This window comes from Papilio xuthus, unplaced genomic scaffold (assembly GCF_000836235.2).
Source record: "Papilio xuthus unplaced genomic scaffold, Pxut_1.1 DF825946.1, whole genome shotgun sequence".
Classification (NCBI taxonomy): Eukaryota; Metazoa; Arthropoda; class Insecta; order Lepidoptera; family Papilionidae; genus Papilio; species Papilio xuthus.
This window is the reverse complement of record NW_013532703.1, coordinates 13849922-13872132: the sequence shown is the minus strand read 5'-3', so window position 1 is coordinate 13872132 and position 22211 is coordinate 13849922. Positions and strand designations below refer to the sequence as shown.

Here is a 22211-nt window from a genome sequence, read left to right as displayed (position 1 = left end):
ATATAATATTCATTATAGTTGGTCACTTACTATTTAGCATTTTAATTATAACATTTAGTAAGTTACAGACACATTTTGACATCAAACCTAATACCAAAGAAATCCTTTTTGCTTTAAAATGACCGATGTAACATGGCCGCACCGTATGCAAATAACGTGCGCATTTTTGTACAAAATTAATTCCGCTACAGATAAGTTTCGGTTTGCACTGGACATAATATTATATGGTGAATTAAAAACAAAACTACATACATTTAACTGTAAATGACAAAATGGTAATTAGTTAAGTAAAATTATGTATAGTATGTACCTTTATTATCCAAACCGAAATGGAAATTTACTGTTATCCATTAAAAGATTTATTTTATTAGTATAATTAATTATATAGTTATTACAATCGTTAACCCGAGTGAATTGAATCAGTGGGATTGTAAGCAAACTTTTGACAGCATTCAACGGCCGCTCTTCATTTCCAGTAATTTGTAAGAAGGTAAAACATCGGGTGGAGGCGCGTTGATGAAATTGCGTAGCGGAGTGCAAATCGCGAAACATTCCAATCTCTCTGGTTAATTGAATCCTACAGGCCTTCATTAGAGAGGGCGAAGAGCGAATCGAACACAATAGAACTTTTATATAGGAAAGGGGAATGTCGGAGTTCGAACAAAAACCGCAAATGGCATTCGGAAAGTTGCTCCGATCGTATAACTACGTGCCTCCATGGCCGGTGCTACGACGTGCCCCCCATGGACTACGACGTTCTACGACCTGCCTTTCACAATTTCTTAACCACATAAATTTTAACGAACAACTTGGCGTAGCTTGAACATCAAATGGGTTACTGAAGCAAACAAATTTCTTACGAAATACTCTACGTTAATATATTTTAAATATGATACTCGTATATTTCAAAGTTTTACAACGTTTTTCTGTATTTTTAGAACCAATCTAAAACATTTCAACTTAGCTCCATATAATTCTCTAGACTGTCAACGTTTAAACCAAACCATTTCTTTTACTAACAGAATAAGAGTCAAGTAAGAAAATATCAGATTCGATATCCGTTTGAAGTTTAACAAAGAGTTATTTTCAAGGAAATTGTGAAGTCTGCATTGAATTGTAAGTTAGTACGGGTTTCAGTCGCCTTAGTTGTGAGAATGAGAAGTATTTCCAATATGAGCAGTCCGAGAGACGATAGGGGGCGTGGTGGGGAACTATCGATGTTAGTTGGCCATTGCGAGATATGTTAATGCACAAGCTGAATGTGAAAGTTCTGCAAAAAAATTTAATAATGTGCATGTAGGAGAATTCTAATGCGGAATTAAAATTAAGGAATTAAGTTCATATGTTAAAATGCATAAAACGAATATTTGTCCGGACTTTTAAATTATTGTACCTATTCAACATATTTGAATACATCTCATATATATAAAAATTTCGTGTCTCGATATATGTTCGCGATAAACTCCGAAACAACTGAACCAATTCTTATCAAATTTTGTAAGCATCTGTAATTTGGTCCAACTTGGAGTGGTTGGAGATAGGGTAATTTTTATCTCAATTATCAATCTTTTATTTTAATTCCGCACGGACGATGTCGCAGGCGATAGGTATTATAACATAATTTTTATGATTATACTTAGTACGAAACGTTTAATATTTTTAATTACTGTTAGATGCGCCTTTACAACGTTATCAGACATATAAATGCTTAAAATTACTGTTTTATTGCGTGTTTACTTAATTCAATTATTAATTTAAATTATCTTTTCCATGTAATAATAAACGAGTCAAATACTTTACTATTAGATAACGATATTTAAAAGTATTTTTTAAGGAGAATGGAATTATGTTACCAATCCAATGAACCGATGCACGAGGGAAATTTTAAGTCTCCAATTTGTAGTCAAGAGACGTTTATTCTTTCTTACGTAAGTAGATTATTCATTGAATTGGAATAAATATATTGATGTTCACAAAATGTCTCCATTGCAGTAGACATAGAATTAGTTAATCAAGTGATGCTGTTAAGTCGACTTTAACCAAGCAGTAGTTTTCTGCTACAGGATTTCTGCTTATTACATATTTTATGGCATTATTTTAAATCCTACCGAAGATTTCCACGAAAAGCCTAATTTTTTTTAAAAATAATGAGGTAGATGATGGTGTGTGTTTGGGCGTGTGGGCAGTGGAAACCGACGTTTATTAATTTTATTCATAGTGTCGCGTTGGAGCGTCGCGGCACTCGTGGTGAGTGGTGCCCCGCGCCGGACACGAGGGCGCTGTTGACTACTAGTTGACCTCTTGTTGTTGCCCGCACTTCTTATTTTAGACGAGTATAAATAGATTTTCTTATTTTTCTGATAGCTCACAGCATTTGTTTAAAAAAATAAAATCTTATTTGCTGTAAACTTAAGATCAACTTTTTATGGTTAATGCAACAGAGTAAACGAATGTTTACAATGATTTGGTTTACTTTAGGTATATACGTATTTAAATATGATTAAAGTCTATAATTTAAATATTATTATATAACAATAAGGAGAGAAGTATTTTAAGTTTGTTCAATAACTAAATTGTAAATAAAACCAAGGTAATTTATTTGTACTTACCATAACTGCGTTAATCTTGAAGTCCAAATGGTTCTTGACCTCAGCGGCCAGCTCGCGCACCAGCAGCAGCCCATCTTTGCGCACCACCTCTACGTTGGACTCGTGGTATTTCTGTATAACATAACAATTTGATATTTAGTTTTTTTTTATATTATAAGATGGAAATGGAGCAAGAAGCGACCTGAATTCGCCGTAATGGTGTAACAACCGCTGCCCATAGATATCTCGGAACTGCAGATGCAATGCCTACCATTGATAGACGGTGAAGGAGTCGCACAGAAAGAGAATATTTTTTCCCCATCAAAAACATTTCCCCTTACCATGCTTTCATTATAACATAAGGGCGGGAAGGGAAAGAAAACTTAAATTAGGCTTCTGGCACGCACGCATGTCAGACGAAACCCACAATTACTTCCACTTGACGTCTGTATTCTGTGTGGTCGTGGTATTGCACCGGGCGAGCAAGTCCATTCAACTGTTAAAGTTAATTTGCCTTGATTCAAAAAATAGATAGGGAAGGTAGGTAGGTAATAGTTGTGTAAATAAATACTGTAGAATTATTAAAAGCGTTTATTTTCCCGTTTCCAGAATCGATTCATATTTATCGTATCGTACGTCATTATTTCATTTCAGTCTAACATTGAATCAGATAACGGCTGGTTCATGAAGCGCGAATAATTCGCGAATAGCTGCATTTGTGAATCACATCTGTGTTATATAACGTGCAACGCGGGCCTCGAGAAATATTTACGTAAACCATTCACTCCGACAGGACATAAGACTTTATTTCTGGTTTTGTACACGAAATTGATGTCACTATTGATGTTAGTCGACGTGTGACGAATAAAAACTATTCCAAGTAGTTTTTATTCGTTTTTATAATTAAAATGAATGATGGAATAAACATGATTAAACAGATGAAATTTTTCACACAATACTCCGATCTACTTTTTATGTCGATATTATAATCTAATTTAAAAAGCAATGATAACAACGAGAAAAGTTATATAAAATATGAAAAAAATATATATATTCAGAATATCCATTGCAATATTAGGAAAAAAATGTATGTACCAAAATCTATTTACTTCTACTGCTACTAATACACTAGTTTAGTGGCTGTCGTATCGATCCGATGCTATCCTCGTGACACCGTTAGTTGGAAACTTGTTTGGTTCCAAAATGGCGGCGCGGGAAGGCGGGCGCGCCGAGGCTTGTCAAATTTAAAAATGGAACGTACCCGTACCGAATTCAACGTATACTGTCAACCAAATTATTTGGTATTCGAAGCCGACTTCAAGCTGCTTTGTTATTGAATTTTGGATCGTGTCTACTTACGGCGAGTTTAAGCCTCACAGCCTTGACAATTCCTTATTGGGCGGTTACATTACAAATAGGATTATGTTCCGTGTTTAGTATTCTGTGCGTATCCCTTATTATAAATAAAACTATACCTTTAATATAAATATATAAACCCTGGCGTGACGGCGCCTCAATCACTTTAATCTTAAAGACATGAGAAAAGGAAATCAAAGAATAACCTTTTTACGTATAAATTATGAGGTTTAATATTTCAATTAGAAAAGGTATCAGTCGGACACGGATAGCGATGATTGCATAACATCGTCCCGCAGCCGAAGCTGAAAACCACGCGGGAAGCAGGACGTAGCGTGGGGCAATCCGCGCCGCTGCCGCCGCCGCCCAACGACGAATCTAAATTCAATTAAGCCAGTTAATTTAAACCGCTTTGTATGTCAACACTACACTCGCGCTTTATGATTAAACATTGTGTTTTGATTATATTACTTACTTTTAGAATTATGCATATGTAAATCAAGCCGCATCGTTGTGTAGCATGCGGCATGTAATACATACGAGTTAAACACTAAAATTAGTGTTTAGTTATTTTTGTAAAGGCAGCTGGAAACATAACAACGCAATATTAGAATAGAAAGACAACGTAGACAGAGTTTTATTTAAACGACTATTCACTGTCAATGCCAATACATCGAAATTGATTTTTATTTATTAATTTATTAAGTGTTAAAAAATCATAAGCTTTGTCGTAATTTATATAGGATAAGAGGTAGTTTCTTGTTGGCGGACAGGATTTTCCAAGCCCCCGCAGTCCCATCCCTGTTGTGCGTGATCACAAGAAAATTCCATTTGCCCGCAAAAAACATTTAGGGAAAAGGGTAGAAAGGAGACTCACCCTCCGATACATTACGACCTAATACAATTATATTGGCATAACGTTTGTTCCGTATCAATTTAATTACATCAAATAAATGTATTTTAGTAACGCAATACAATGGACCTTTTTGTGAAATAAGATTGGATTTCGACTAGGAGAAGTATGTTAAACAAAATTTTACTTGTACATTATGGTATTTATGGAGGACGGTTCTTGTGTTAGAAGGGTAATGACTATTATTAGCTATCTGTCGCCCGCGCATTAGTAGCTTATGTATTCTTCTGGACTATGTTCAATGTTCAAATTTCATCAAGATTAATTGAACCGTTCTGCAAATACTTTCTAACAAACTTCCATCCATCCAAATTTTCGCATTTATACCTCATGTATAACGCGCACTGAAGGTATCGAACCTCCTTGGTAGCGCGGGCGAGTTTGTAAGCGGCCAAGGAGGTCGTACTGGCCGGCAAAGCGACGCCGCGAAAAAGATAGAAAAAGAAAGTGTGAAAAAATGGCATAATAATTGAAATAGTGAAAAATGTAGTTGTTATATTAATTTTGTTTTATAGTTTGAAGATGTTTATATTATAGTTTGCGACATTTTATATATAGATATATTTGATTTGGTGCAATTGTCTTGCAATGCTGTTGATAATGAATGTAGAAGATTAAATAACATTGAGAATAGAAAGTGTTATTCATTTACGAAATTTGCAAACCAGTACAACTCCTCTGCGGCGGAATCGTTCAGAGGTCGTTGTACACCTCATATTAGTAAGATGTAACTTGTAACTTCATTGGTATATTTAAAACATATTGTTAGTAAATATAATGAGTAATTATCTATTAAATTTCAAAAGCTACTTTCGCTTGTTTCTTTTGGAATGAGTTCTCAGTTATTACAATAACTGTCAAAGATAGCGTAGTTTTAGAGTTTTAAATATTTTGCGTAGATTAATTAAATGGGGCGCGTTAAGAGTGACGGCCGATGGAAGTTTGCGAAGTCGGCGAGCCCGCTCCGAATTCCAAATTGATTGACTCTAGTTACAATTCAACAACTTAAGGAATTAAATTCATACTAATATTATTCTAGTTTGAAAATACAGTTAGCAGTGTTTCTTAAATACTAATTTATAAAATTTTTGTACTAGGTTTGGTGAAATTTATCCAGAATTTTAGGTTAATTTTGTTATAATAAAATATAATTGAACAGATTTATATGCAATCTAGCTAATGCTTAAAGATAACTTAATTTCCATTTCCTCTATAATTTCTTGTGCAATTTTAATATAAATTTGTAAACATAATAGACGAAACGAAAATTAGGAACTCGTAATATCACCACAACACAGTCGCTTTACTTACATTTTGACTTTCCAAAAATTGTAAAAAAAAGCGAAATTGCCTAAATGACATTCATTTTTAACACCAAGAAACTCACAGCTTAATGGACCAAATAGAATACAACTAAAGGTTTTTTTTTATGAGATGTCATAACAAGGATTACAAAAAGAATATAATATAAATATTTATGTTAGATACGAGATATCGATGATCGTAGTGACATACTTTAAGCAATGAATTTCTTTTATTCAACCTAGTTATTTTTTTTTTGTTTTAGAATTGTGCTCGGAAATCGCAGTTTAAACTAGCTTCTTAATAACTGGGCTTCGTAAACACCCTATTCACTTTTGTAAAAGTATCAATGTGTGTCTGTGTGTGTAATATTTCCAAACAAATAGTGTAGTCAGATAAATCAGTTAATTAAAACCTTTCAGGGTCCAAGAGTTTCAAAATGACGGCTTAAAGTCTGTTTCCATTGTCCGCGGCCGGACGCTCGCCGTGGCGTCGCTACAAGACCGCTCCGATACAGTTTAACCCAATTTCATTCTCTTCTGTTCTATGCTCAAGGCTTTAACGGTTTAGGTCACAGTCTTTGTGCTCAAGTGGCACAAGGCTGATTCGCTGATATATCATGACCAACTTTACAACAAAAAAAATGTTTTTTGTAATTTTATGTATTATGTTATTTCAATAAAATAGCAATTAAATTTTAGAGTAGGTACTACTTACCTAAGTCAGTAAATTTTTATCTTATTTCTGTACCATTCTTACAGTGCTTTTTAAATTAGAATTTATATTTTTACCTCAAAACGTATTCTTAACGTCTTAGCAGAGGCCGAGGTCAATTTGTAGAGTTGACCTCGAACACTCAGTCGAGAGCCGAGTTTGCTGCCAACTGGTGCCTGACAAGTATTTCTTAAATAAACAATCAACATTCATTCTATAAACAAGTGCAAAACCACTGCATTTTTTTTTGAGACGAGAAACCCACAGTTTGGAAGGGTATAGTGAATACTTCAAGATGTAATATATTAAAATTGCATCAAAATCTAACCATTATTTTAGAAAAACATAGGACTCAAACATTTTTACTACCCGACTTATTAACAAAATTTAAAGTTTTAACTTACATAATAATGTTTATAAATGTCTTAATGAAAACCTCGTAATCCGATTATCCCCAATCTAATAATCAGCAGTGCCAATACAATGAATTTCCAAAGCCGGAGTAAATTCATAAAAACGTCTAGTCGACATTTCTTACGCGTTGATATTAAATAAAGGGTAACGTTGCCACCCCGGTTCCGCCACCCTGCCCATTATGTATTCCGAACTAAAGATCAAGTACATTTGAATATATTTACCATGTAACTCGCTGAAATAATACTATTAGTTTCTTGTGTTTAGTAATGTTTTAAAAAAGTTCTTTCACATCATGAAGACTCGGAGACCTCGGAAAAGCCTCTACCGAAGAAACATTTTTTATAATAAAAATTCTAGGTCAAAATTACTCAAGTATCTACTCGATTTCTTTGGATAGATAGAAAGGAGATAATAGATTATTGGGTTTTCTTCATAAAGTTCTATTATATTTTAAGACATATTACCAAATAATTTTATTATTATATTCGATTTTAAATATTATTATAGAAATATTAAGATTAGCAAATTTTTTATTATTCTGTTTTTATATCACTTCATCTGCGCGCGCTAATCCGCCGCCCGCCACGAGATGGCGCTCTTTGGCACCATCTTACATTAATTAAAATAACGAATGTGGTTAAGCTCAGAAACTGCTTATGTAAACTTCGTCGCTATAACTTATGAAATATTTTTTGCCGTAGTATTGAAAATATATAAATATATAATATATAAAAAAAAATATATAAAAATATTTCAATATATTTTTTTAACTTCAGCATTACAATAGATTAGTAAAATTTTGTTTTTTTTTGGTTTGATTGATTTTATTAAAATAACAACCTTAGCATTTTTATTTAAATCCATATTAGTATTTTTATATAAAAACAGATGTTAGGGAAACATTAATATTACGTATTCGTCATAAGCAACATTTTCTTTGACAAACAAAAATATTTATTTCAAACGACATTTATTTATTTACTCAAAAAGGATTACCGACCCCTGACTTAAAGGTTCTTGTGATGCTTAAAATGTCGAGGTAACAGCTCGAGAAATTATTTACACAGGTGAGAAATGAATATTTAACATGGTATTTTAACGTTAAACCAACCTGGCCTATATTTTGAATCTAATATATTCGTATTACTTATCAAGAAACAGAACCAATTATTAAGTAGGTAACTGATAAATCATGTAAAGATTTAATATTAAAAACAGTTTTTGTCACTTTTAAACATTGTTTTACTGGAACTTTACTGGAATATATGTTTAGGTGTCACTTTTTTACAAAACCATTGTGTATGGAACAAAAAGACATGGCCGTTTTAAACAAACGTGAAAAAATCGAAACGATATTTTTTTTATATCGTAAGATGGAAAACGAGCGAGCGGCCACCTGAAATCGCTGAAATAGCGAAGTGATGATGAAGACAATTGAACTGAGATGATCCGAGACCAAACGCATTACTCAGTATATAGGTAGAGTATGGTGGCGGCGCACTGTGACATCACCGTCCATGTGGTCATCGTCATCTGCGCCATTAGGATATTAAGTCAAATCAATGTACAAGGATCTAGGTAATATATTAAAAAAAGGCATAGTAGGTATTTTTGGTACCAGAACAATGATGGTACAACACTTTCGATTGCATAAATACATTACATAATACTGCAGTTGTTTACCAGCTGAAAGTGCATGTAGACTTAATATGAAGGCCACTTGAAGCAGACATTTTAACCTTTCCAATTTAAGTTACGTATGGAACTATCGATTTAACATACTAGTATAGAAAGATATACATAATCACTTACTACAGCCTAACCACGAATATAAACTATCTCGCCATGTTTTGGAAAAATATCGAAGTATCTTTTTGCCGAACTCCGGGGATGATTTCTGTCTTTTTTAAAGTTGTAGCTAGAGTGGCGCAGTAGCCCAAAGTGGGCCTTGGTCTCCGATATTACGTGTCCCCTTCACAGCGCCACCTCAACTTAGTTTTAGACTACGAGATCTTGGTCCTGCATATGCAAAATTGCTGATTCTTAATCTTACTAAATTATAGACGTGAATGTTTAGATGGATGGATGGGCGTTTGTTTAAAGGTATCTAGAGAACGGCTGTACAGATCTCGCTGAAATTTGACACAGATGTAGAACATAGTCTGGAAGAACAAATAGGCTACTAATTTTGTTTGTTTGGTAAAAAAATGATAAAATGATAAAAAGCAAAATGTAATTAGCTATTTATGTATATATGTAAACGAAAGTTTTCTGTATTTACATGTTATTAAAATGATTACTGTAGAACATGGTATTTGCTGGCAGAGCTTGCAAAAGTTTTGTATAACGCTCAGAGTTTTACTTGTGAATACATGAATATTTACTCGACGCATATATGATATACGATTTGTTATTTTGGTAAATTACTGGAAAATGAATAATAGGTGGTATAAAATGGTTAAATAATGTATATAACTGAATTATTAATATGTATGTCATGATGTGAATGCGAAATCTACGTATATTAAAAAGGTCTTAAAATCCTTATTAATTTAATTAAATACATAAGTCTAATCCATGTTTTCCCTGTATGGAACACATCGTTATCCCTTTCGTTATCTTTGACAAAGATAACAATATGTTTTATACAGTGATATGGTTTCAGAAACCAACGATAAGTCACTTAGATTATTTAAATTCTTTCGCCATCCTGTAATAATCTATGATATCATGAACACGACAACCGCAATAACAGCTGTTAATTATAATACTGGTGAGTGTGCAGACTATGGTGTGTTCCGCGTACATTTAATACGAGGGAGGTCAGGGTAGGTAGGGGGAAGGGGGGAGAGGGACAACTCCCCTGCGGAATTAGGTCGCGCGAGGATGAAAGGGAGCAACTCTCTCTGTGCGTTTTTATAGCGTATCCATCCAACGATAGCGCCAGTTGCTCTAAACTAAGGCTTGTACTTATCGTAATATTGATAAAAAAGATTACTTACATTTTGTATTTGATTCATCTTTGTGAAATGACGGCCAAACTCCCATAAGTCCACGCCGAACTTTAAAGCCCAGTTTTTGACTCTGTAACAAATATTATCTTATTTTAATTAATTTTTAACACAAGATAAAACAATCGTATCGCCTTAATATTTGTAAATGTGTTTTTATTTCAATTAACTTATGTGGTTTTTATAAATTCATCTTCGGTCATTCTGGATACTGATAATACCAATTTCATTTTATTACCGAAAGGGTTTGCAATTAAATTGATATACTCGTGTAACTAGGACGACCCGAATCTATTGTAAAGAGGAGCACTTGTTATTCCCTAAGGGCTACATTGTTGGAAAACGGGATTTTAACATCTGTCCGACTTGAAGGACCATAAAAGGCAAAGGAAAACATTTATAATCCAAATGAAGTACCTTTAAATGTTAGATTAAATATCCACGCCATCAAATAGTTTACAATCTAATAATCTAACTCGCAAAAGTTCATTTGCACTTTTTTAATTAAAAAAAAACATTTTACATGAAGTACAAGTACTATCTTTAACATGTGTTCGCAACTTCTTAAATAATTTCGGAGAGTAATTGATTTCCCTACTGATTATTTAAAAAGGAAACGAAACCCTACACAATTTGATATATGAATATTTATCTTCAGTTAGTCACTTATGTATTACGTACTAACTAAGTGTATATAGGCATTGTTGTGATTGGAAGAGACCGATTTAATTAACGACCCGGGCGATACCTGGCCGGGTCGCGACGTCGCTTGCCGGGTCACGATTGAAAATGTTTCCCCATTAATTTTCATTTCCCTCTAACGTTCAAGTGCTTTTGAAAGAGGACACTTTATTGATGTAAAATGATGTAACGCCGAGTGTGCACTCACATTATCTTATAAAGCTTTTAAATTTAAATTAACCCAAGCAGGAAGCTTTCATATTTTCGGGCCATAAATGGACCCCTGGAGAAAATATTCATGCAATTTTTCACAAAAAAAAAACAAACTTCTACAGTGTGCAATTTCATTTATGAAACAATTTATATTTTTTTGTAAAATGGCTTATATACGACAAAATAATATTGTCCATTTGTCGCCATTATAAATGTACACTTAATAGAAATAAAAAAAATCATAGTTTAAAATTTTATAAACTTATTGTTACCGTGTACAAACAACAAAATAAAGGCATATATCAGCTTTGCGATCAGTTTGCGTAGAGTGTTGACAAATAAAATGTAAAGGAGGCTGAGCAAACATTGAAGCAATCGGAAGCGCTCCAGTGGGGGCCAAATATTTACGGAATCAACAGCTTTACAGCGCAGCTTCTCTCCTACAATATTGAACTTATTACACCCTTACAAAGATCCCTCGACCACTTTTCATAATTAATCCAATCCTTCTCTACCCGTTTGTTAGGATGATAACGAAATTAGCTAATATAGTTTTAAATTCACTCTAATAAATAATCTTACTAATTATCTTTATAATAACCCATTAACTTTTAATGAAAAACACTATAAATGGGTGTATGCTACATTAAAATTCTACATTTTTCAACTAATTTTAGGACTTTTATTTAGTTCTATTTTAAATTGCTATTTCAATTCGCACTCTAGCGCTTATTTTTATTCTAATACTTCATCTATTTTTAACCCCACTATCGCTACGAGCATCGTAGACCTTCGTAGACTTTTATATCGTAGACCTTTATAACACCTGACCTGTCTGACCCTAATTCATTTCAGACGATAAAATTTTAAATTCAACTAATAGATACTACAGTGAGCTATAAATGTGATATTTATTTTACAATTTATCCATTATTATTAATAGCTAGGTAATGCAATTTTTTTGTTCTGTCGTAAGAATTAGTAACCTATTCAATGTCCTGGATAAAAAAATATTTTATCGCATATTACGTCAGTTCCATTCATCAGCGGCTAATGAAATTCTATTTATAAAAAACAAAGCAGCTCTCGGTCCCTACGAATACTCCTTGTTAGGCCGCACCGTCACTGAAAAGCTATTTCCTTATTCCGTTTCGTTTAATTCAAGTTGTTTCACAATGTGCTCATTAGCAATCAGGGAATGTTTAGCGGCCATTGTTGGCGGGATTTCGGCCGTCATCGGCAGAACTTTGGAATTTAAAATGATTTAAAATGTTCCTCGGCTGACGTCAGGTGTTTTCAAATGTCGGCTCACAGCTCTCGGATTCAAGATAATGTAAAATATGCAAGTTATATTTCTTGTCTATTTTTCTATTCAGATATAGAGACTAAGAATTAGATTTAAAATATTTGGACACTTAGATCATGGACATGTGAACGAAATTGTAAATCAAATTATTCATAGAAAATTATACAATTAAGTTACAATAGTATATACTTTTATATGATATACTTGGTATTATTAGGTACATAATAGTTTTCTTTTTATCATTAACAAAGAATAATACAAAATTCGTAAATAACTTGACAAAGATGTCACGTTATTTCATGAGGCCGTGATCGCTTTAAGAAAAAAAAAACACAAGAAAAGCGAATTGAAACGAGAATCTGGGAAGATCTCGTTACGGTAATCGGTTTAACCCTAAAGCTGCGAGCGTCGCGACCGCCCTCTGCCGGCTGACGACGGACGGCTGCCGACTCAATGTAACATATTTACCTCTCACCTGAATTTTTAATGATGTCTATTTTTTGTTTTAACTTCTTTACGTGTCTAAACAAAAATATTTTGAAATATTTTTGTTTAGACATGTAAACACAACTTTAATGTCCAAAACAAAACACAATGAGTAGTAACACAAACTATAGCTTGGTGTATTCTTTATGAGTGTGTCATATCTGAACCGTTTTGCGTCTGAAACATTGCGTGAAATTTAATTCAAACTCTTATTTTCATCTATACATTTAAAATAAATCAATAATTTTATCCTGTTTTTGCAATTTTTAATAAAAATTAAAAATTGAAACATTTACATTGACACTAATGTCTTTCCTGTTTGAATTTTTTTCTAAGAAGATTGCGCGATGGTTTCTCCCAACTTTCCGCGTCAAAACTTTTTGTGGGTATTTAATTCTTTATTTTGCTAAAGCTTTCCCTCGCTTCTACTGAAAACTGTTTGTTCTTACAACCGCTGTAATACTTTCGAAAACCTCATCTGCGACCAAAAAACATTGTTACTTTAATAAAGGATTGAACTTTAAGGGCAACGATGAAAAACTCCTTTAATATTTTTTTAACGTTTTATTTTTTCCCAAGATAGTGAGGACTCTTTCTTTTTACTTAGATATTAACTTCTCTTGTCCTCATATTCATGCGTGTGCGAGGGAGACAGAGAATCATCATATTGTAGCCATGTAACTAATTAACAACTGTAAAGATTTCGATATGTATTCTTAATTTTTTTATTTGAATAATCCAGCATTTGACTGAGATTCCACCCGATGTTAAGTGATGATATACACGAACAATAGTACGCTCCAGCTTAGTAAATGCCTATCCTCACAATCTAATAATGTCATCATTATACAGTTGGTAATGAAACGATGCGACTACTGTCAATATAAAGAAAATCTATATCATGAACTTCGCATTCGAGAACATCACATCTGGCGAGATTAAAACGAACTAGAAAACAAAGACTTCCAGCTATTACCCAAGTTATAACTAGTTGAGCGACGAACGAGGGAGATGCGGTGATCTGTATAAGATAAGCCTGGCGAGGGTGTGCTTAAACGAAGTTCATTAGAGATGAGAGCGGCGATATCTCGCGGTGAACTGCACCAGCCTTCGATGTGCCGCTTGTTTTATTAATCAGCGTCGTCGAGCGCCGGCAGACAGGGTGTCAGACGATCCGCCCTTACGTAAGTCAGCCTCCGTAGTACGCAGCGGCGAACCCCTCCCGCACCCCCGTATATCCCGCCCCTACCCTCGCCCGCACCCCGCGCAGTCTCTCCAGATCAATACTCCGGCCGGCGCCTTTGACATGTGCCCCGCGTGCCGCTTCGCAAATATTTACGTAGCGGAAGCAGATCATAACTAGTTAGTTCCATTTGGCTATTTGCACGGGCCACAGACCGCCGACCGACGACCGCGGCTGGACCAATAAAAACGGCCTCAATTTGCGACTGAACGACTTACGGCTTAATTCACGCGGAAATCTTTTCATACTGCCTATATAAGAACTTAATAGAATTTTATATTACAGTAGTTACTTATTTTACGCTGTACTTTATAGTGAAAAACTTTTATCTGTCAAATCAAATGCTGTAGACAGAAATCATATGGGGCTTAAAAATCCAAGATAGAAAAAATCTTAAAAATTTACAGGAAAATGAAGGAGCATTTATATTGTGTATTATTGTGCCAATTCACAAGATTCATTCAAAAGTTTTTCAAGTCTTCCATTAAATTTTAAAAATAGAGTGAGTTCACATTCATCTTTGTATCCGATCCAGTCCTTTTCATAGTCCAGTCCAGTCTTAAAAAGCTATATTGCTATACCCTACCATCACTTTTACTTCTTAAGTTTTTCATAAAATTAAAACTAGTTCATACAAAATGACGTTTTTTAATTATAATCAACACTATCTTACTTTTTACTTATAAATGCGAAAGTTGGATGGATGGATGTTAAAAAGTATCTCAGATCAGCAAATCGAATCTTGCTAATTGGCATAAATGTAGAATATGATCTGGAAGAACGCTAGTAATACTTACTAAGTTTTTTGTATTCCGAAGAAAGACGTGGGCAGAAGCTAATTTAAAATAGGTAAAATTCAATGTAATTCAATATCGCACGTATGTTCTAAATTATTCGACATGTTAGAATATAAATTATTGTTTAATATGTAGCTTAAAGAAAACTGCCGGTAAGGTTTTCCCAACGTAAAGATAAATCTTTACCTTCAAGGACATTCCAGTAATCCTATCAGAGTATTTGCTCCGATATTAATGTAACTTGGATGAGTCTTTTGGTACATAATATGGAATATTGAAATACTCAACTTAGTATATGTTTATTTATGTAAATACTATAAATATTATATGTATTTAATGGAAATATAAATAACTTTAACTATGTTAACCAAGGTATTATATATATAGCGTACTATGCATTGTTTATATTATTTAGAAAGTTAAATCTTAAGGTCTTTAAATTGAACCAAGAAACATTTGTAGAGAAATAAATGCAACTTAAATAAAACTCGTAAATTATAAAACACAACGGAAATGTAACAAAATCATTTTATGAATGAATTTATTTGCAAAATCGTTAATAAATTGAATTTTAAATAGAAAGCAAATGCTTTGATGTTGACAAATTATATTTCACGGTCCGTTGTATGCGGGAATTATGAGGAAGCGCGCTTCTCCTGCATTATGGAAAACTCAAACGGATTCATTAAAAATTTAATAACGGGCTTTTAAAAACTTACGGTTCCTCATTCGTTATAATTTTTTACATCAAAATGTATTTAATCACATAGAATAAAGGAAAAAAAATATCTCTTTTTAAGAAAGGTTTTTTTTACATTTAATTCATGTTGAGATTATCTCTCCTTTAAGGTTTGCGTAAAAAAATGAAAAGTAAAAGTAATTAAAAACAAGACATCTTAAAACTGTCCAGATACAAATCATAGTTATTTTTAAAACAATCAATAGCAAAGTTTCCACGCAATATTAGCATTATTAATAATTTATAACTACGCTTTGCTTGACTTTGTAGTCGATGTGTTCTATTTTAATATTTTAAGATATTTCCACATTTATAAGGAAAACTCTTTTTTTTATGTCATAAGGTGGCAAACGAGCAAGCGGCCACCTGAAATCGCTGAAATAGCGAAGTGACCGTTGCCCATAGACATACGCAATTGCATATGCGTTGCCTACCTTTAATCGACGGAGGAAAGGATGCACAGAGAGAAAATATTTTCCCTTTCCATGCATTCTCTCATCCGGAAAGTCCACTTCCACTTCCCATGCTTTCCTTATAAGAAAAAGGGTAGGAAGGGAAAGAGAACTAAATTAGGCCTCCGGGACGCAAACTTGAGTCTACTATTCAAAGAGGAAATTCTAGGATTTCATTACGAAGGCTTTGGTGACTTCACTTCGCAAGATTGAAATTGGTTTAACTAATTAAACATGACATTTCGAAGAAACATTTGACTTACAAAAAACTCTTATATGTAGATACCGCCTGTGCAGATTGAAAAATGTGTTGAAAGACGAATAACCTTTGACCTTGCGTTTATTCAAACCAGTTCAAAACATAACATAACATTTCATTGTAATTGTGTCTAAGACTTTCCATTTTCATTAATTTCTACGAATTTAAGAATTATTTGTACTAAAAGTTGTTGTTATTGTGTTGTATAAACTCGGTAAACATTTCTTTAGAAAGGCAACATATAGCACATACACTCGTCTAATTAGAAAAATATGCTGTAGCTATTTAACTGCGCCACCGACAATCCTTCAAATTATAAATATACTCCGAAAATTTTATTACCTAAATGTATTTTCTGGCAACATACCAAAAATAAAAAATTTATTCAAACCAAAATTCAATTCGATAAACTTTTTTTTTCATTTACAGTTGTCTGCACAAATTGTAGTTTGTTATGAAAAACGAAAGGTCAGTCAACTTTGAGACACCCACGCGCTTCACATACTGCGGTCGTTTACCGCCCACAGACCACCCACGGTAACACCGAACTATACAACATTATCCTTTCCAATTACACTGATACGGTGCACATCTGATATTTCACTGATTTCCAATTAATGATTCTGTTAAAACACAAGAGTGTTCATTTCTACGTTCTTAAATTACAGTCCCGAGTGTGATGAAATCATAGGCAACAGGGAACATAAACTAATCTCTATTGATTTCATTATTATCATCTTGCCATTTGTCTACCCACTGCTAGCCCTTCCCTTATGCCTTTCTCTACTGATGCGATCAAAAATAATATGTAACACTGTAATTGTTTTCTTTAGTTTAACAAAGAAGAAAACAAACAGAACACCGAAGTTTACTGTTATGTATTGAATAAAGGCTAGTTAGATAAATGACTAAGACTACTAAAGTAGCACTAGTTTTAAGTGGCATTCTACCGAAACTCTATGCCACTCTATTCGCGACCTAATCGAATCATTTATCACGAATTGATCCATCTTGGAACTCCCAACTGTCACTTGTAAACTTTTTCGTTTAGCAAATGGCAGCTCTTTCGTTTTCGGTGGCCATTACTGCGACTCCTATAACATCGTCTGACGAGAGGGTAGGGCAATAGCATTGCATTAAAAGATACTGCTTTATCTAAATAGACTAACTCGGCGAGATGTCTGTAATCGATTGAATACCTCTTTTCAGATACTCTACTACTCTATTCTATTACCTATTTACTTTTAATGCATATCTTACAGAGAGTTATTGCGCGAAACTTAATTGTTCTTCTGGTTTTTAGGACAAAGGAAATGAGAATTTATTTTTGTATATGACAGCTCATCGTATATCAGTGATTTAATCTATATATAAAAGAAAGTCCTGTTAGTTACACTATTTATAACTCAAGAACAGCTTTACTGATATTGCTGAAAATTGGTGAGGAATAACTTAGAGCCAGGACTCGGACATAGGATACTATTTATTCATTTTTTTTCGAATTTATGTCTAGAAGGGCAGCTTTTAATTTAACTTACTAATATTAAAAATGCGAATGTTTAGATGGATGTGATGTGGATGGATGGATGGGTGTTTGAAGATATCTCTAGAACGGCTGAACGAATCTCGATTAAATTTGGCATACGTATAGAACGTAGTCTGAAAGAACACATAGGCTACACTAATTAAGTTTTTTTTTAAATATCCATGCGGACGGAGTCGCAGGCGACAGCTAGTAACAAATAAATTAATAACATGATACGTATAGGTAAGTATATTTTCGTTAATAATTAAGGAGTGACGCCATGATATGAAGTCAATGTCATATTTACTACATATTGTAGTATGACAAAAGTATGTCATTCGTCATCATATCATCAATGATCAGGTCATTCTACTATCATTCAATCATTATGCACATACCATAAGTTCAAACAAAACGAATAATGTCTTTGTTATTGTGGTATGAGTAAAGATTTCCAACAGTTACAATATGCTGAAGTTATGTAATTATTGGTATACAAATTAATAAAAATATATGAACTATTAAATAATAATAATAAATCTAAATCAATCTTGATAATAGAAATAAATTGCATAATCGTGTTTTGATTTGCAATAAAAATGTACATTGTAATATCGAGGACTAATAAGACAATTTATTTTTATCTTATTTTACGAATGTACGTTCCGTTGTCTATTCTTTCATTTTAAAGTAAACAAGAGATATGCACAAGCGAACCGTTCTGACAAACACAAAACGTTCAACAATTTAGTTTCTGGCTTTTACACACAATAAGGCATTTTTAACAATGAACGTAAAATGTCTCCTCATACAGTGCGTCTTTAAAGAACTGATAAAATAAATATAAGCACACAAAGTGAAATACCATGGACATTTTTTCGTATACAGCATTTTAAGAATGACTGTATGGTAGAGCCAGTAGTAGGTTTCCATAAAGTTTCTTATACATAGGAGTAAAATAAAACTATGTGTTGCCATGTTAAATTAAATATGATAAAGTGAAAATCGATTTTCTAAAGATCATACCTTACTAACAGCTTAACTATGCGTTAAATCCCTTAAGATAACGCGGCGTCTAATAGAACCATGACTGTATGACTACGATTCTATTACGATACATCAAGTGATATAGAATATTTTATAATAACGTGAATAAGGTTTAACTATTGAGCTCTATAAGACATCTTAGAAAGCTAATCCTAAACACTTTAACGGTAGCTTGAGCAAAATAAAAGTGTAGTAGCGTTTTTAATTACTACGCTTGACGCGTGTGTAAAAGTATGCATCGCTTGCCGACGCGACTCCTACGTGACGCCGTCGAGACGACTTTTCAAAGAAATGAGAGTGAGAGAACACTATTTACACGGGCACCGGCATACACACCTCTACTATACACACCCTTGCTTCTTACAATGTCGAGGGTACTGTCAAAACAACTAGACAAGCTTCATTAAAACTCAATTGATTTTTAAAGTCGTATTTAGTATCTTGTGCTGTAAAAATGAGATTTTCGTGTACAATAATCCAACTTAAAGGTTATGTAACTAGATATTTTGTATTTTTACATACATATGTTTGCATATGCTGCATGTACGAGTAAATACAATAATGTTTACTGTCTATTCTATGGTAATGATTTGTAGCTAAGAATTAATCATTAACCAAGGTCGGCCACGCTTTTGCTTAATTCTATTCATAATAAAATATTTAAAATTCTAATCACGGTTTAAGTTGTGGTAAATTATGTCCACTTTATGTGTACTAGAATATAGAAAAAGAAGATCTACAAAGAATCTTAATCTACCTACAGATTTTGAACTTTTTTACAGTAATGTTAGGAATATCGTAGCTTTCATTAATCGTAGAGCTTTTCGGGATTTCACGTAGAGCTTTATAATGTGAAATAGAATCACAGAACTTAATACATTCATGAATATACCTAGTAATATCACTTTAAATGACCTTTCTGAGCAAAATTTTCATCTTTAAATCAATGTTCTATGATCTACGAGCGCTACGATAAATTGTAGAGATGGAAATGTTTGTGGTCTTACTCATTGTGAGGTATGTCCTCGATCTGGTTGGCGGCGAGGAGCGCGGCGGCCAGGAGCGGCAGCAGCAGCGCGAGCGGCGACATGCTGCCTTCACCAGCGCACAGGGCACATGACACACGGCTTGTCCGCACGCACCGCGCCTCACTCACATCCACACACCCACTGCACTGAGCACCGAGCACTGACACTCTCAAGGCTCTATTGTGCGAGGAGCATCGGTTTCGGAGGACGGACGCCGAGCGGGCCGCAGGGCGAGGACAGAGTGGCGCGGAGGACAGTGCCGCGCCGCCGCACGCCGCCCCCCCGCCCCCACCCCGCATCGCACGCCGGGCCCCGCGCCCGCCAGCCGCAGTGCCGCTGCGCGCGAATCATACGCCCAATAACGCAGCGCTGCGATACTTAATATTGAGATTTATTTGATAATGCATCGAATTGACGACACCCAACACCTTTATATAAATCTTATGTGGATAAAGATTACAATCTGACCTTCATTACCTTTTAATTTAAGTTTATAGAGATAAGAAATGAAAATTTGAAACATACATGCAAGCAACATTTTTTTTACCGCTATTGTTGATTTCACCTGTCCAAGTCCATGAGAGCTGTAATGTCAGCCGACATGAGTCACCAATGAGTACGACGCACATGCGTGGGCATGCCGCCAGGAAATCCTTTATTGATTCCCGCGCTCCCGCTTTCTAAGGAATGTCGCAAACGTTGTTGCCGCCAAAATTACATCCCCCCGCCTTTATAATTCGAATTAGAGATTTTTTAAATGACATTTTAAACCAATTGAATTTCGTTAGTTTTTAACATGGTAATCTAGCTTTAAAATGAATTAGAATTCAATAAAGCTTTGTAAAGAAGTAGGTTATTACAGAATTACTTAACTTATTCAAATTGAAACATTCGCAACACGTTAAAAGCGTAATAGTTAGATGCAGTGCAGCGGATCACATCTGGGAACATAAAGGAATGTCGGTACGTCCTGCTTTCGGAAGCCGCGGCTCCGGGATTCCGACCTACTTCCAAAGCGAGCAATATCTCTCTCAACGTAAGAAAATAATTGCATTTTCACTGCAACTTTTTTAATTTACTTTTATCGCAGTTGTATTTATTTTCAATGATGTTTGAGTTCTTTTCTTGAATTTATACAGTAATTGTTACTAATTGACAACTTGATCTGGAAAGTGTAATTCCTGGGCTTCTGTCACGGATGTCAAGAAATCCTCAAAATGGGCGTGAGTTGGCGCCACTTTTCTTCCACCATTGATAGGACAGCTACCTGGTATAGCATAATGTGAAAAATTCCGCGACTATGTTGATCACCAAGCTGGAAGCCGTAACAGTGAAGCGGTTAAGCTAATGTTGATCAGCATAGGCATTGTCACACGCGAAGTGTCAATAAGCAGCTAAATTCTTAAATAAAGCCATACACACGACCTTATATTGAACATAACATTTGATAGATGCAGTTAATCGTAAAATTATCTGCAGCAATTTGGTTGTTAAAATTCGTTTAATTTGATCAATACTTAACTATGTTATTTCATTACTTTTGTAAAAGTCAGGGAGTGGCACCGGGAAAAATTAATAAACTTTCAAAAAGTTGTCGCCCAACGTGGGGCTCGAACCCACGACCCTGAGATTAAGAGTCTCATGCTCTACCGACTGAGCTAGCCGGGCTATATAATTCTATGTGAAATAGCTTTTTCTATTATAAAATTTCTTATTCTGTATTAGAAATATGCCTGAATCATTTATCGATTTTTCGTTGCATTCGTATCTTCCCTCGTGTTTTAACGAGTGCAATCATTCGCATTTATTAGTTTTTGATTATTAGGTATTTCTTCTTGAACTCTACAAGTGCAGAGTTATTTTTTGTTTTGTCGTTCTCTTATAATTTTGACTATGGCAATGGAACGTTCATAATTGATTTATTTAAATCTCTCATAACTTCTCAAAAATAGATGAAGGAAGAAAATAAAAGATTCTCTTAGGATTTTAAAAAATATTTAATTCTCTCAATACAGTCCGACAGTTAACACGAAGTTTTAACAATACTTTGTGCGTATGGAAACTATTAAAAATATATTTTTCTTAATAAAAAATTGCGGTGGTTCACAATCTATATTTATTACACGGGGAAATA

The 22211-nt window shown here is 34.1% G+C and overlaps 1 protein-coding gene and 1 non-coding gene across 3 annotated transcripts in view; both read right to left on the bottom strand.

Moving 5' to 3' along the window:
* stol (voltage-dependent calcium channel subunit stolid) overlaps positions 1-20303 on the bottom strand; it is a 44919-nt gene extending 24616 nt beyond the window's left edge. For both annotated transcript variants that reach the window (XM_013321016.1, XM_013321017.1), the window contains exons 1-3: positions 20057-20303; positions 10293-10374; positions 2610-2720 (exon numbers count right to left, since the gene is read on the bottom strand). In XM_013321016.1, coding sequence (XP_013176470.1) covers positions 2610-2720; positions 10293-10374; positions 20057-20139 — 276 coding nt within the window. In that variant the 5' untranslated portion in view covers positions 20140-20303. The remainder of the gene's footprint in view (positions 1-2609; positions 2721-10292; positions 10375-20056) is intronic.
* Positions 20304-21672: 1369 nt separating this feature from the next.
* TRNAK-CUU (transfer RNA lysine (anticodon CUU)) lies at positions 21673-21745 on the bottom strand. Its single transcript has one exon. It is a non-coding gene; the product is annotated as a tRNA-Lys (tRNA).
* Positions 21746-22211: the final 466 nt, after the last annotated feature.